This window comes from Carassius auratus, chromosome 48 (genome assembly GCF_003368295.1).
Source record: "Carassius auratus strain Wakin chromosome 48, ASM336829v1, whole genome shotgun sequence".
NCBI classification, from domain to species: Eukaryota; Metazoa; Chordata; class Actinopteri; order Cypriniformes; family Cyprinidae; genus Carassius; species Carassius auratus.
The window spans coordinates 6,406,038-6,422,536 of NC_039290.1; the positions used below are offsets into that span (position 1 = coordinate 6,406,038).

General features: G+C 37.0%; 1 protein-coding gene across 1 annotated transcript; it reads right to left on the bottom strand.

The window, feature by feature from the left end:
- Nucleotides 1–9,441: 9,441 nt before the first annotated feature.
- On the bottom strand, nucleotides 9,442–15,989 carry LOC113065654 (E3 ubiquitin-protein ligase rnf146-like). Its single transcript, XM_026237098.1, has 2 exons — nucleotides 15,777–15,989; nucleotides 9,442–12,214 (listed from the first exon to the last, which is right to left on the bottom strand). The coding sequence occupies exon 2, from the start codon at nucleotides 12,211–12,213 to the stop codon at nucleotides 11,119–11,121; it is 1,095 nt and encodes a 364-aa protein (XP_026092883.1). The 5' UTR covers nucleotide 12,214; nucleotides 15,777–15,989; the 3' UTR covers nucleotides 9,442–11,118.
- Nucleotides 15,990–16,499: the final 510 nt, after the last annotated feature.

Genomic DNA, 16,499 nt, shown 5'->3' on the forward strand with positions numbered 1-16,499 from the left:
CCCAGAATAGTAAAATGGTTTTGAAGTCATAACATAATATTCTTCAAGTAATTGTGCCGAAATTACGCTTTATTAATCGAAACTCAGTAAGGTGTCTGAGTTTTACTACCTCTAGTGTTCATTCCTTTTGGAAACTGCAGTGATATATACTAATTGGTATGTATTTTGCATCTCACAAAAAAATCCCCCACAGGTACGTTTTTGCCATGAGACCAGGTAGACCAAGAATGAGGAATGTTGCTTTTAATGCAAAGGAACTGTGATCCTGATCCCCTTCCCCAATCTTTCCATTCTGCTACTTTGCTTTCTGTTTCTGCATATCTGTCAAATCAAATCAGTCAACTACATATCAACTAAATCTCAGAAATTTGGAACTGCATGTCTACTAACTCTCAGAGTAGACTGTTAGGGTAGGTTTAGGGTTAGTGTTAGGGGTAGGTTTAGGCTTAGTATAAGTTGACAATTAGTTGACAAAGAAAGTGTTAGAAGATATTAAGCAGACAGTGTGCTAATACTCTACTAACTGCTAGTTGACATGTAGTTGCAAAGTTACTTACTGCTAGTAGAATGTCTAAAGTGGACTATCAAAATAAAGTGTTACCTAAAGTCATAACATCTTGGTACATAAAATAGAAGTAGATTCACCCAAGTATTGATAATTTATGTACAAAGACACTTACATTAAAACATTTTTTCTCTCCAGGTCAACCATGAGTCATCTCCTGCGACCAGCAGTAGCCATTTTTCTCGTCCTGTTCGACCAGCCAATCAACGCCGTCCATCCAGATGGGTTAACCCAAGAAAAATCACCCACACATCTAGCCCAACAAGCCCTGGCCTGAATCCCAAACAATTCTTGAATTCATATTCCTGGCACACAGAAACTGTCATCATGTGAACAGGATCCAGCAAGCTTCAAAGGACACTTTCGCCCAATAGCATAAACTAAACTTTGACCTTCTGTAGAACACAATCTACTTTTTTTTTGTATATGTAACCAACACCACCACATCAAAGTACCTTATATTGCAGCCCACTAGAATATCCTATGGTATTTTCCTTAATAACTTCAAAAGAATGCTGCTTTCATTTAACTTTGCGCTGTTTGAAGTGCTTTGGAAAGAAACTCCAGTGGACATTCTCTGACCTGGTGAATTTCTGTGCCTATGAACCCTTTATTGCCTGTTCTCTTAATTTCTTTCTGTCATTCTCATAAAATGTTCTTTCTTTTATTGTTTATTGTTTTTTTATTTTCCAGAGTGCTTTGTGTACAGTGCAGTTGTCGCCGTGCCATCTTGGACATTTTTTCTTTGTAACCATATAAGCATTTTTGCAACAGGCATAACATGTATTTAAACATACATGGCAGTGAGTTATTGAGCCTTATCTATTATGCATAAACTTTAAATGCGTGTGCAGATGTTTTGATGTTCTGTCATAAAGTCCATTTCAGTACTGCATTAGTGCTTCATAATATTAACATGATAATGGGCTCATAATATTTTTTTAAGCCTTATTTAACTGCACTTTACATGGGCTGTAACTACTTGGTGTATGGTAATTGTTTTGCGGGAACATGTCTGAATTCTCCAGCCTTGTTTAAAAAATGTCCACATCTTTGAAAAGTAAAATATCTTTTGACAATATTATAAAGAAGAAATGCTTTTGGAATGTTTATTTATTGTTGTGATATGACCCTTAAAAAATGTATGATTTTTTTTCTCCAGATAATAAATGCAAGTGCTTTGAAAAGTTACACTCTATGCTCTTGACTTCATATGCTTTTTTTTTTTTTTTTTTGTGATTGCTAATGTTAGCACTAATATTCCTTTTCTGCTCACCGTGCTATTATTTTTCATTGCAATCTGACAAGCTTATTTTCACCTTACAGACTACAAATCAGACAACAAACCTGTATAGGCTTATGGAGCAACCTGAGTCATCTAAGGACTAGACAGTCATAAAGAGTTGGGAGTGGGCATTTTTGACTTGTTGCAGTAAGCAACCAAATGTGTAAACCAATGTGTTAACAACCTTATTAACCACATAGAAATAACTTAGCCACCACATATAATATCCTTTAAAAATGAAAAAAAAAAAAAAACACAACAAAACAAAAGCAAAAGCAGAAGATGCTTCATGCCAACATAGTAAAGTGCCTATATTTAAATAGCGCCTTGTTAAGAAGTATTAACAGTATTAACATCCTATTCCTCATTCAGAGTCCTAATATATCTCTTTCAATGCTGCTCTCGCAGTTACTCGACCCACTGCTGAAATGTTGCACCTGTGCCTGAAATAGGAAGTGTGACGTTGTTTTGGTGCCAGTAATCTTAGACATGTCAGTGGAGCGCTGAATCTCTCTATGTCTCACTCTGAATCTGTAAATATTAAGTAATAAAGTAATAAAGGCTTTCCTGCTCCATAACAGCATTTTAATGAGGTCTTGAATAATAGATGTTCACAACGTTCGTGTGAGGTCTTCATAACATGCCACGTGGATTTATTATTATTGGAGTAACCCTGGGGTTTAATGCCTAAAGTGAGAGCTCATTGCTTACTTGTGAGGTTCAAACCAGCATCCTTATTAGCCTTTACCACTTAACCACCACCCTAGTGTCCTTTAAAACCTGAGGTTTGTGTGAGTGGTGATTCTGGGAGCTAGACCGATACTTGCAGACCAAAGACCCAAGTCTTCATTATATTCTGGGGCAAGCTAAAGTAATAGCAATAGCGATGCCTTAGCTTTGATGACTTAAAAGAAATTATAAAGTCAAAGGGTTAAATGGGCAGCTGGGAATTCTCCATGACGTCGCCAAGATGTCTCTGTGGAATTGCTGAATTACCGAAGCCTAATCCTGGACAGCAGAACACCAACAACTTGGCTAAATAAAGCTCACAATGTAAACGCTGATCTCAGAGCATCTCAGCTGGTGTCACCTGCTGTTGGTAGAAGTGCATGAGTAACCACTTGAATGTGTAAGACTTGCCCAGTAACACACCTGTGATGTCAGAAAGGAAATAGAACCAGTAAGGAGCCCTTCAGATGTCTTGCCATGTGTTTCCTGCTGCAGCGCATTATATAAGAGAAACCAGAACATAATCAGCCCAAGCTAGTTATGCAAATTTGATTTCACGTTTTGTTGCATCCTGAAACCCAATTTTGTTTTGTTGCATCCTGGAACACAACTGTACATGCTTGTATGGAGGTATATGTATATGAGGTATATAAGGATCTCTGTTTGGATAATTGAGTTGATGAATATTATCCATATACAGTACTTATTGTAGTCATTCAGTTCAAGTGTAATGACTTTTATGTACAGTAAGTCTGAGAACATTAAGACAGTAAAGCACTCTACATAAATTTGCAGATTAATCCAGAATATGTTGACAGTTACATACAGTAATAAACTCTCTCAGAAAACTGTTGATGCATGACAAAAATTGAACTGAACAAACAAACTGACAATGGTTTATGCTGTTGCACACTATAGCACTCCTAGAAGCTATAATGCAACAGGTTCTTGTAATATAAATAAAAAATATAAATTTTGTCCTGCAAAAAGTGTTGGTGTTAAACAACTTTGAAAGTCTTTAGCATTAGAATCAAGACTGTTTGTATCTTAGCAAAAATCTCTAAAACAACACGTTATAAGCAAGATTGAATGTCAAGAGCACACAGTAGACCACCAAAAACACCCTGAGCATGTCATTTCCAGATCTATTCCTCAGATTACTGACCTGACACTTTTCCAGCAGCAATGTCATCAGTAAACTCTGATCAGTCCAGCGTAAAGGAAAATCTCTTGAGATCATGAAAGACAAAAATACCTGGGAAAAGGCAGTCGTATGTATGATTACAACTAGTACAATAATTAGTTAAAATAAATACTATTTGGTTTAACTGTTTAATTTGATGCAGTGGCATGTATGCATTTTAAAGTAAAGTTGAAATATTTGTTGAAGCCACTGTAGACAAACACCTACGCAATCAAAAAATAAAAATAAAAAATGCATCAAACGCTGTGAAATTAGGTATGCATAAATTCTGTATGCACTGACCATGTAGTATATCTATAATTCTAATATAATATAAATAATACTCGGAGATCATAATATTATCAGCAGAGAAATATTATATTATCTGCTGGTTGCAATTCCCAATCCCAAAACACATGACAGCCACAGTTGCTGGCAAATGCCAGTCAGAGCCACAAGGCTCCAGAGGGTCATTAATTGCTATAATAGCTGATAATAACATGTCAAGAGCATTATGGGTGTGGGCTAAATGACAGAATAGCATGACTGTGGCATGGGCACATGTGTACCTCATGCTGACACCCTGCCCCTTCTGACCTGCAGTTTAAGGTCACACTGTATACTCACACACACACACACAGCAGGAATACATCCCTCCTCAGCACTGAAATAGACATCCAATAAAACAGAGAGAGACACAACAGAGTCAAACAGAAAGTGTGTCTGTGTGATAGAGATACAATTAAGGAAATCATTCTTATTATTATTAATAAATATTGTGAAATATGATCATTATTATAAAAATTAATTGTAAAATTAAATAAAATTAAAATCTGATTATAAAAATAAAGTGTTAGATCTCATTCATATAATGTACTACAAAAGCATTAATTCATCAAAACAAACTCATGGCGATTTGTCACCATTTTAGATTTGGCAATCTGTTGGCTATTTTTTACTGAATGGGAATGTTTGCCAAGAAGATCACAAGATTTCAATTGTTCAGTTTATACTATTATATTAATGGTGTATTTAGTATAATATTATAACGTAACTTTAACCTAGATTCATTAATGCAGGGAAACATATTGTTGATCATCATTTGTTCCTGATAACTAATGCATTAACAATAAATTAGTTCAAATATTATGCTATTCTTGGCTTGTAGTAAGATAAATCACATAACAGCATTACATGGACAGTAGCAAGTATCACTCATTTAACTGTAAGAGTCAGAGAGTGGGTGGAAAAAGATCAAGTGACAATGCTGATTATGACTTATGAAGACAAGCATCATGGACACCTCACGACTTTCGAGACTTCCATCCAACTGCTTGGGACTGTGATCTCAGGTCTTATGGGATCATGGGAATATCTGTCCTGTTTTCTAAAATAGAGAAAGGTCACAAAACATCCCTTTGAAAGGAGATACTCATGAGTAATGAGTCTTTAAACAGTGGAAAGGACAGATCATTTGACCCCATTGTTAATAAGTTGAACACACTGTGGTGTTAAACACAACAGGAAGTACTAAGAAGTATACAAAGAGCAAAATAGATTAGATGTAGATATTAAAGGCCGGCTGTCCTGGTATCTAATAGAAATAGTTTGTATTTGACTGACAGCTGTGGATAGACGGTCCATATTGAGACCTCCACATGACGTCTGTGAGATACTGGGGGAGGACAGGTCAGAATGGGACAATTTGGGAGACTAACGAGAAACGAACAGTTAGTTTGTGCATGACTTGGCACAACTTAGGAAATGAATCAACACTTTGCAGGCCATTATCTCCATCATCTGACAATGATCTGCTTGTTCCTCGCATTTTGAGCCAAACTAGAACCAAGAGATCTAGGATCAGCCCATTTTCACATCCACCCTTGAGTCACTTTCACAATGACATTTGAAGTGGTTCAGTGATCTTTACATATCAATAAGGATCTTAAACTGAATAAAGTTGGGTTCCAAACAAGTTTTATTGGCATCTATTGCACGTATGATGCACGTATGATTACCACAAAAAATATCAAATTTCACACATGAAACCTGTTAAATTGCAGTTAAATTGGTGCCATTTTAGACAATGCACCATTCTGTTATTGAAACACTTTATGTTCATTATTCGCTGCCACCATTTACACATCAGTACACTCTCAGAAAAAAAGTACAACAATGGTCACTTGGACAATACCTTTTTGATCAAATAAATGCAGCCTTGGTATTTAAAAGAGACTTTCAAAAACATTAAAATATACATGTTCTTTATATAAACTGTGGGATGGTCTGAAATGAGCTTCACGTTTCACAATAAAAAAGTCATTTGAACTCAGCTTTAGAAGGTAAATTTGGGTAGCATGGCATTGCACATAAAAAAAAAAATAATAATAATAATACAGCTCGTCCTTAAATGTTGAGAGAGACAGCTGTCAGTATAAAAAAAATATATATATCTTTCAACCTCTAATGACAGGCATTTTAGACACTTCTATATAGTGCTACACCACAGACAGGTTAAAAGAGGTTGCTGATTGCATGGTCATATCCAAAGGACTGTCCACACATCAGATATAGCTCAGTCTTGTGTATAATACAGACCTGATAGTCAATCCTGAAAGCCATCCGTGCTGACAACTGGATTGTTAGAATGACAGCCTCTGATAGGTTTAGACTGGCAGCTGTTGCTATGGCGATTCAGATTAAGCATATGTCACATTTTATGTGTAAGTGATTTTGGGGAGAATGTTATTAATTTGTTGTTCTAAACCAGTAATAATGTATTTCTTCTTCTGAACACAAAATAAGATATCTTTGAGAAAGTGGGTGACCATAAACTTTATGGTCTCCATTGTCTTAAACAGTCTTTTATTTATTTTTTTATTTTTTTCATTATAGTTTGGTTACCCACATTCTTCAAAATATCTTCTTTTGTGTTCAAGAGAAGAAAGAAACTCTTAGTGGTTAGGAAGAATTTTTCTTTTAGTAGATTATCCCTTTACAGTATATACATAAGTTATGAAATCGTTTACATTAGCACTAAACTTAACAAAATATTATATATAAGACTAAAGATCTACTGAGCGTAAAAGCTGCTGCCTGAGTACACGTAAAGAGACAGTGAAGAATAGAGCAACTCAAGAGGGTGAGAAAATCACACTCTCAGTCACTCTGAGACTTGGAAATGTGAACTCTGCCGCTGGTGTCAGAGAGAAAATGATCACCTGATACTGTCCCTCAGACCAGAGGAATATCAGCACAGGAGACCAGAACATCCTTACAGCAGCAATCAATAATATTTATAATTTGGTTAAATATTAAAAGATTCTTCCACCTATGAGCTAATGCAAAACAAGTTAGAGGTTTATATTGAGATCAATAATCAGTAAAACCACCCTGACACTACAACATGGCAGTCGGGAAACCTGTTTGAAAACAGAGATTATTATTCTGTTTGGAGATGCTACACGCTTTAGCAGCATACACTCTAATGCACACTGTTAATATACATATACAAAAAATTGGGTGGTGAAACAATTTATTTACTCAGAACTTGCTGGTAAGTCAAACAAATAATTACAAAGAAATGGAAAGTACAACAAACAACTGAAATAGTGTTTTTACTGTATAATAAAAACGTACATACGTTCTGGATATTGTGCCTTTAAAGCCGATGACTGGTTAAAAAGCAGACTGTGATCTGATCTCGGGGAATGACCCATGCATACTTGCCGGCGCCGTGACCAGAGCACAGCAGAAAATGAGCTGAGATGTCATCAGCATAGTGAGGTGTCGTATGAAAGTTATTAATGATTACACAGACATAACTGAATGAGATCATCTCAGACACAGAGCCAACATGTTCGCTAAATACCATCAGCCAGAAACAAATACACACCCACATCCACACACACACAATAAATACATTTTCAATCCCTAAAGTAAGCCCATAAAGGCCCAAAGCACATCCTGAAATATCAGGTTGACAAGTATGGTTGAAGCTATGAAGGTTAACACGATCTATACAAACTGTCCATTTGCTATTCAAGGAGCAAGATGCTACTGTAGATCCATCAATCCATCCCCCCTGTAGTGGTGGGATAGAGATGCAATGATAGATGTCTGTCTGGCAGACAAGAGGAAGGTTGTGCCATTTGGGTCACTGCATACAGTTGAACAAGTTTCCCGGGGTGCCGCAGGGGTCTGTCCTGGGAGACGCCTGGGTTCATGCATCTTGGACTCCGCAATGTCTGAAGTCTAGAACTAAATCCTTACCATAATATGATTCACTGAGACTGTCATGGATATATTCTATGTCACTATATTTCGCACAATCCCACGTATCCATACTTTGTCTTGCAAACGATGTTCTATTACATAAGTTACACAACTAGTTTGAAGACCCAATGAAATTCAAATTGGACTTTTATGGCCTGAAACTTGTCCTCACAATTTACAAACCAATGAATGGTGAAAGTTAAAGGATATAGACCCCAAAAATTGTAAACATTACATAATTTATAGGAATAGTTCACCCTAAATTTATATTTTCTTAAAATTAACTCACACTCAGGTTATCCAAAATGCAGATAAGTCTGTTTCTTCACTGGAACAGATTTAGAAAAATTTAAGCATTACATTGCTTACTCACCAATGGATCCATTGCAGACAAGAGTGTCGTCATCTAACAAAAATATCAGTGTCAATGGACTATTTCCCCATTTCAAGTGTTATTATGGATTATTTACTGCTATTTTGAATAGAATTTTTAAAATTTCTTAATTACGTATTTAAAAACAATTTCACAGCTTTTGACTTCACAAGACATTAACTGATGGACTGGAGTGGTGTGGATTACTTGCATTCATGTGATGCTTTTATCAGCTGTTTGGACTCTCATTCAGGATCCATTCGTGACCAAATTATACAATGCTACATTTGTCCAAATCTGTTCTGATGAAGAAACAAACAGTTGGATGGCCTGAAGGTGAGTACATTTTCATTTTTAAGTTAACTATTCCTTTAACTATTACATTTAAGCTGTAAACTTATGCAATTTCTTATTAAAGTAAGATATTTTTACATACAGCATCAGTAAGTTTATCTTACACTTTAAGACACAGTATTGGAATAATAAAACTTGAGCCTAAGGTCTTTGTGTAAATCTTACCCAGACTGTAGATTGCCACCAACTAGTTTCAGTATCATCTGCATATTGCACACAAAAACAGCAAGAACTTTCTTACAAATCTCCAATCCAATCAGCTTGCTTTACGCAGTTTCTGGAAGTCAGTATGCGCAATATTTTTATCGGTTCACTGCAAAAAATAATCAAAGTCTGTGAGAACCTTTCAGAAAGAACTACTCCCATAAGAACTATAGATGTTTTAATAGCATCTTGGGTTCAAACTGTATTAGAAAAAAAAAACTTATTCAGAATGTGAGTTTCACATCTGCAAATCAGTTATTTTAACTGTATGCTGTAATGAAACACAATTTTGAAATCCTGACAGTTTTGCAGCCGATTTCTAAAACTGAGCGTTAGTGGCCAATTATAGTTTTAGCATGTTAAGACCATACATAATACTAGGTGGAACAATAATAATAATAAAAAAATAATAATAAATATACTTTAAAGTAAACCTTCTTTAATTGAGAAATATACATCAGGACAGTTTGATCTCAGACAGGTAACAGACGACACTTTATTTCTCAGGTAAACCTGGTAACAAAACAACACATTTAAAACAAAAATACAGCAAAAAGAAGTTATTTTAATTTTAATCTGTTGACAACAAAGAACCTGAAATGAGAATTATCAGGACTGAAAATAACCTTAAAATTTTAACTTCAAATTGGACAGCTATGCTTGAAAACCCCTCGCTCACTCGGTGTGCTGCAGTCTTAGGACTACTTTAAAACTACAAACTGCAATATCTGATAAAACTCGCCTTTCCCAGAGTTCACAGCGCCGTAGTCCAGGGCTCCATCCTTATTCACAGAAACACGTGCAAAGCCACGAAACTGATAAAGCACACCAAGATGAGACCGAAGAATAAAAGACAAGTTGCTTAAAATAAACACAAATGCGCACACACGCCATTAAAGTGTTTTAAACCTCACACCATGAAACACTAGAAGTAGTAAATTTAAGATGCCTGAAGGTTTTCTAATGACTAGAGCGTGTTAAAGAGGAATTCCTTGGCAAAACGACAATAAATTATTTTCTTGTTAGGTTTTGCATTTGAAATTATGCTGGTTTTGCATCTAATGCTCGTCATTTCACCAAAAACAACCTGAAGCGTTCTTACCACTTGTTGAAGATCTAGAAGGCTCTGTACTAGGTGGTGCATTACAAAATGTTTTACATTTCCATGAAAATACTGTTTGCAAAATATAGTCAGGCATTTTGATCTACAGCATAATCGTGATAATCAAAACAATAAAACTAGTAAAGACACAATGTATATGGAATTCCTACCAAGAGATGTAATTTTTTTTATTTTAGCAATGGCACTGCAGACGCCTCAGGGTAAAAGCTGATATGGCATATTCTTATGAAAAGTAACTTCATTAGTGATGACTCCATAACCACCGCATAATGGTGTTGAGCCATGCTAAATGTAATGAAATCTCAGGACAGGAAAACAGGAAGTTCAAGAACATGTTTGGGTCAAATTTCACCTCAAAATCAAAGAAGAAGAAAAAATACTGTATTAAAAGTCCGTATTGTAAATCAAGATTTCTTTGCATTGTGCACACTTAAGCAAACTTCCCCACTAAATTCTCATTAATGAAATATAATAAATACTATTTTTACACAAATCTCAGTATCACAGTAATAAGAAATGAGTGAAAATCAGCATTGAGATTAATAGCTAATAAAACAAATGCATTCGAGTAATGAGAATTTAGGATGAAATGTGCAAACCTGTTATGGAAACATAAAAATACCAATGGTCATAAAGTTCAAAATAGGCTTGTGCAAATTAATATTTTATCCTCTTATTTTATTTTTAAATGTTAAAAGTTTTTTTCTCTGAATTTTTATTTTCTATTACAAGAATGCAAATGAAAGTGTAATGGCTTGACCAATTTACAGTATCCTAGGCATCATAAACGAATCTTTATTGTAGTTTTGCCTTTAATATCCATTAAAGAATACAGCCCTGGTACAGACTGAAAGAGACAAGCACTATTCTTACACTAAAACCATCCGTCCCTAGCCTTTAACCTTATCCAAGACCATATTTCAGTGATTTGAATGGTTTACTTGTTTCATTTTTTGCATTCCAGAGATTGGTTAGAAATACCCAGCGGTTGTGGGAGTTGGGTAGGAGTTCTGTAGATGTGCTGCGGTCAGACCTTTGTAACAGTGCACTGACCGTCGGGGCACCCCGAGCGATCGCTGCTATGCGCAGGGCCACCACCAGGGGGCGGTCTGTCCAACTGATGCAGTCTGTGCCTACCCTGGGAGCCTTCTGTGTGCTCATCTTCACCTTCGTCCCCTGCCTGTTCATCTTCATCCTCGCTCGTACCAGACTCGGATTCGTACCTCGATTGGTCCGGAGCGGCCGAGTCGTCTGCGTCTTCCTCTTCTGGTTCTTGCTCAGCGGCGTTCATATTGAGATGGGAGAGAGCCTGTACAAGCTGAATATCGCTGGAGGAAGCAGGGCTGGTCAGGTGACCGCCCAAGACAGTTGGCGGCCTTACGGGAGCAGAAGCAAAGATGCCTTGAGGACGTCCTCCGCTGACTCCAGTGTCCGCTCCATCTGCTGAACTCTCTCGCTCAGCTGTGGCGCCGTCAATGCTTGCGTTTAAATCAGCAACGGCAGGAGCTGTTCCCGCTGCAGGACTGGGGTTGGGATCTGGATCGAGTCTTAATCCGGCCACACCTTTCTTAGGGATGTCCACCACATCCCTCTTCATCCTACGCCTGCGGCCGTGTTCGTTCCTCCTGTACTGCACCATGTTCTCCAAGTCGGCCACATACAGGAAGCCAGCGATCAGCATCTCGGCGCTCTTCTTGCCCTTGTTGAAGGCGTCCTCTAGCTCTCGGCTAGTCCGCTCGTCGTACTGCCACCATCCGTTACGCCCCTCGTAGTACCACGCGTGGCCACCAGTCCCTGTACCGCGTCCACCTGTCGCCGAAGCCTTCAGCTCTTCGGGCGAGAGCAAAGTGGGACGCTCCAGGAAGTCCTCGGGCACCTCCCCTCTACATAGGGCGCAGCGTTTGCTGTGCCAGGAAGCTCCTTTCACACACAGGAAGCAGAAAATATGGCCACATGGCAGGCGTACAGGGTGGACGCAGGATTGCAGGCAGATTGCACACTCCGGAATGGGCAGCGAAGGAGACGAAGAGGATGGACTTCCCTCCGTCACAGACTCCCCACTCACCTTCTTGCCAGTGGTCAGGGAGTCCATAGAAAGATTAACCTCGCCGCAGTTAGCCATCCTGTGTAGAAAAGAAAATACAATTATTTTAACGGAAAAACAAGTTTGGAGAAATGTGCTGCCTACACAAGCTAAAGTCAGCGGTGCATACGCAGATGTAACAACTGGGGCACTGTTTACCAAACTAAATTGCTCAAATCGACAGAAGTCACGAGTAAACAGTGCTTGCTTCAGTTCTTTGTTCACTATTGCTCTGTATGATTAATGCTCTTGCTTTCCCAGTCTCTCATCTGACAATATTACTCCACTTCAACAAGAAAGAGAGCTATTCATGTATTATCGGTCAACATAAAACCAAAGCCTTGTTCAACACATAAAATAAAAATTGCTGTTAATATCTGAAAGCAGATTCAAAGTGAGACCAGCAGCACAACGAATGAGAGGAAGAACTAGGTTGATCTCTTCATTTACACTTAAAATCTTTGTACCATCACATATCTATAAATCTGACTCCTACATAAATATCTGACTTGATAGGACAGCCTGTGCATACTCATAATACAAGCGGCCCAAATCAGACGCAGAAATGATCTAAATATATCATGACCCAAATCCTTTACATCCAAAATATTTACGGGACATTGTATGATGCAGGTACAGAATACAATAGAATATCACATTACTTTTATGTTATATTAGTTAAGGTTAAACACACTGAGACAAGATAATAAAGAACAATAATAACATATAAAATTTATTTGCGAACATTTATAGGAATACCAGCCATAAAGAATCGGTTATTTTTGCTAACAAATGTTAAACTAAATTGTCTGACTGGTTGGAAACATCTAAATTACAAGATTGGTATTAAAGATTAATATTTAACCATCAATACAATTTTAAATGTATTTACAAAAAGAAATCATACCGACTGAAAAAAAAAGATAAATTAAATAATAAATAAATAAAACATTTTTGTTTTTGATAAATTATGCATTTACAAATATTTAAATAAATAGTAGCCATAAATAATGCTACATTTAACAAACATTATACTAAAGTTTTGTAAAGGTTTAAACCAACAACATAATTAAATAATTAAAACATTAAATAATAAAAATAATTAAAGCTGCAAGCAGCGATGAACGGGCCCTCGCACCCGGGCTCACCGCCATCGTGTGGCTTTAGTAAAAAGGTGAACGTTGAGAAATATGCATTTAATGTCCTAAATATAAGTGGAATATATCAAAGTATATCCCATATATGTGCCAATCTTACCGTTGCCAGCAGGTGGCGCTATCATTATAATGGAATATTGGCCTTCAGATGTGTTCAGGCCAGGACTCTTATCAAACATGTGAAGTTTGGGGAAGATTGAACATTTTATGCTTGAGTTACAACAACTTCTCTTGCTGTGGCAAGACATCAAATTTTGTCATGGCGCCATGGAAACGCCCTTTAACAAAAACTCAAGATCTCCAAAAGTTAACATTGCACAGGCCTTTAGATTAGACTGACCACAAAATATATGTTAATCTCAAAAAAATTATAGGAGTAGTTTGTCGCAGCATAAAACATGTCACTTCCTGTTGCCAATAGGTGGCGCTAGGACTATAACTGAATGTGGGCATGTAGATCTGTTGAGGGCAGAAGTTTTATCTAACATGTGAAGTTTGGGGCAGATTGGACATTGTATGACTGAGTTACAGCAACTTCCTTTTTCATGGCGAAACATCGAAATTTGTCAGGCCGCCATGGACACGCCCTTTAACGAAATCTAAAGATCTTCGCAATTTAACATCGCAAAGGGCTTAAGATTACACTGACCAGGTTTGGTGTTGATCTGAATAAATCTCTAGGAGGAGTTCGTTAAAGTACAACCCCTGAAAATGGCAAAAACAACGCCAATTTTGCAGAGAAAATTCTAAATAACCGACTTCCTGTTGGGATTCGGATTTCGTACCAAGAGACTTTTTTGTAGGTATTGGTGTGTTACATGTGTTTACCGATTTTTGTACATGTACGTGAAACATAGCTCGAGGCGCACTCTGTTGAAAATGTATAGGTGGCGCTATCGAGCCATTTTGCCACACCTGATGGAATTTTGGCCTTCAGATGTGTTCAGGCCAGGACTCTTATCACACATGTGAAGTTTGGGGAAGATCGGACATTTTATGCCTGAGTTATAACATCTTTTATTCCCATGGCGAGACATCGAACTTCGTGACGGCGCCATGGACACGCCTTTTAACGAAAACTCAAGATCTTCAAAACTTAACATCGCACAGGCCTTTAGATTAGACTGACCACAAAAAATACATTGATGTCATAAAATTTCTAGGAGTACTTCATCGCAGTGTAAAATATGTCACTTCCTGTTGCCAATAGTTGGCGCTATGACTATAACTGAATATGGGCATGTCAATCTGTTCAGGTCAGGAGACTCATCAAACATGTGAAGTTTGGGGCAGATTGGTCATTGTATGTCTGAGTTATAGCAACTTCCTGTTTCATGGCGAATCATCGAAATTCGCCAGGCCGCCACGGACACGACCATTAACGAAAACTCAAAAGCTTCGCAATTTAACATCGCAAAGGCCTTTAGATTAGGCATACCAAACTTGGTGTTGATCTGAATAAGTCTCTTGGAGGAGTTCGTTAAAATACAACGCATGGAAATGGCAAAAATGACACAAAATTTGCTCATAATATTAAAAATAACCGACTTCCTGTTGGGTTTAGAATTTTGCTCTAAGAGACTTTTTTGTAGGTACTGGAGAGTTACACATGTGTACCGATTTTCATACATGTACGTGAAACATAGCTCGAGGCGCACACCGTTGAACGTGTATAGGTGGCGCTGTCGAGCCATTTTGCCACACCCACTTCTGAAACCCATATCAGATGTAAATTTTCGCCAGTTCTGAGGTGTGTGCAAAGTTTCATGACTTTTTGAGTATGTTTAGGCCCTCAAAAATGCGATTCATTTTGGAGAAGTATAATAATAATAATAATAATAATAATAAACGGAGCAATTCCAAGAGGGTCCTCACACCATCGGTGCTCGGGCCCTAATTAAAATGTAACATCAACGAAAGCAAAAAAAGGTCAGAAAGAAAGAAAATCAATTAAAAGTAAAATAAAACAATATATTACTAATAACGTTACATGTACATATTGAGACTAAATAAACTGGGTGACATTGAGCAGTTAAACTGATAAATGTGTTTTCATATTGAATTACAGGCCCAAATTCCTCAACAACTCAAGCAAGAATTACACAAATCTACCTTTTACACTTGTAAGTATCATATTAATAAATTATCTAATTACACACAATTAATGAAAGGGTTTTTTGAGGCTTTGTATGTGTTGATGTTGAGATCAGATCATGACCGATCAGACTGAGGCCTGTAGACAGGACAACACCCCTCACCAAAACACAGCAAAATCAGCCTTATTTCACATTTAAACACAGTCACTAAACCCTTCCAAATGATCGAATTATAAACTACGAACAAGTGAAACGACATATTAACATCATCATTTGGATTTCTTGAATAAATATTAATATGTTTGTTGATTTTGCTGCGTATTGCCCGAATGTCTTTCAGTTCACTCACCTGACAAAATAGCGGAAATTTCGCCTCTTTCTCTCAGCGACGATCAGATTTGGCTCATCTGCTAGTCACCGGATGATTGCTCATTGTTCGTTTATTGACTAAAATCGATCGGTAACGTTAGAATTCGCTCGACACAGATGAACACAACAATGTTTTCACGGCAGAGATAATGAGACCGCTGAATGTGTTCATGCACCTCCGCTCTGCGCAAAATTTGCGCAGAACCTTAAAACATTCCGACTCAGACATAATGAGATACTCCGGTCGTGTTTAGTGCTCAAGTTGACAAACATTATCTTAATATCAACGCTTAAGGGTTCATCTTACACCTTGTGACCTAACATGTAAGTTTTGTAAATATCGAGTATTTTCACATCATTATAGTGTTCGGGGGATAAGAAAAACAGTCGGCCTACTTTTTTTTTTAATGAACTAAAAAAAAAAACAACTCTGGCCAACCATGGTTCATCAGCTCAAACAAGAGTAAGAAATCGCCCTATTTATGCATTTCTATATTATTCTTAACAATTGTCTAACAACACACTCTTAGTAGATTAATTATTATTATTTTCTAATCTTTGTACAGGTTGTGTAGATTATTAATTAAGGCATATATATATATATATATATATATATATATATATATATATATATATATATATATATATATATATATATATATATATATATATATATATATATATGACTCACATTATTTAAGAA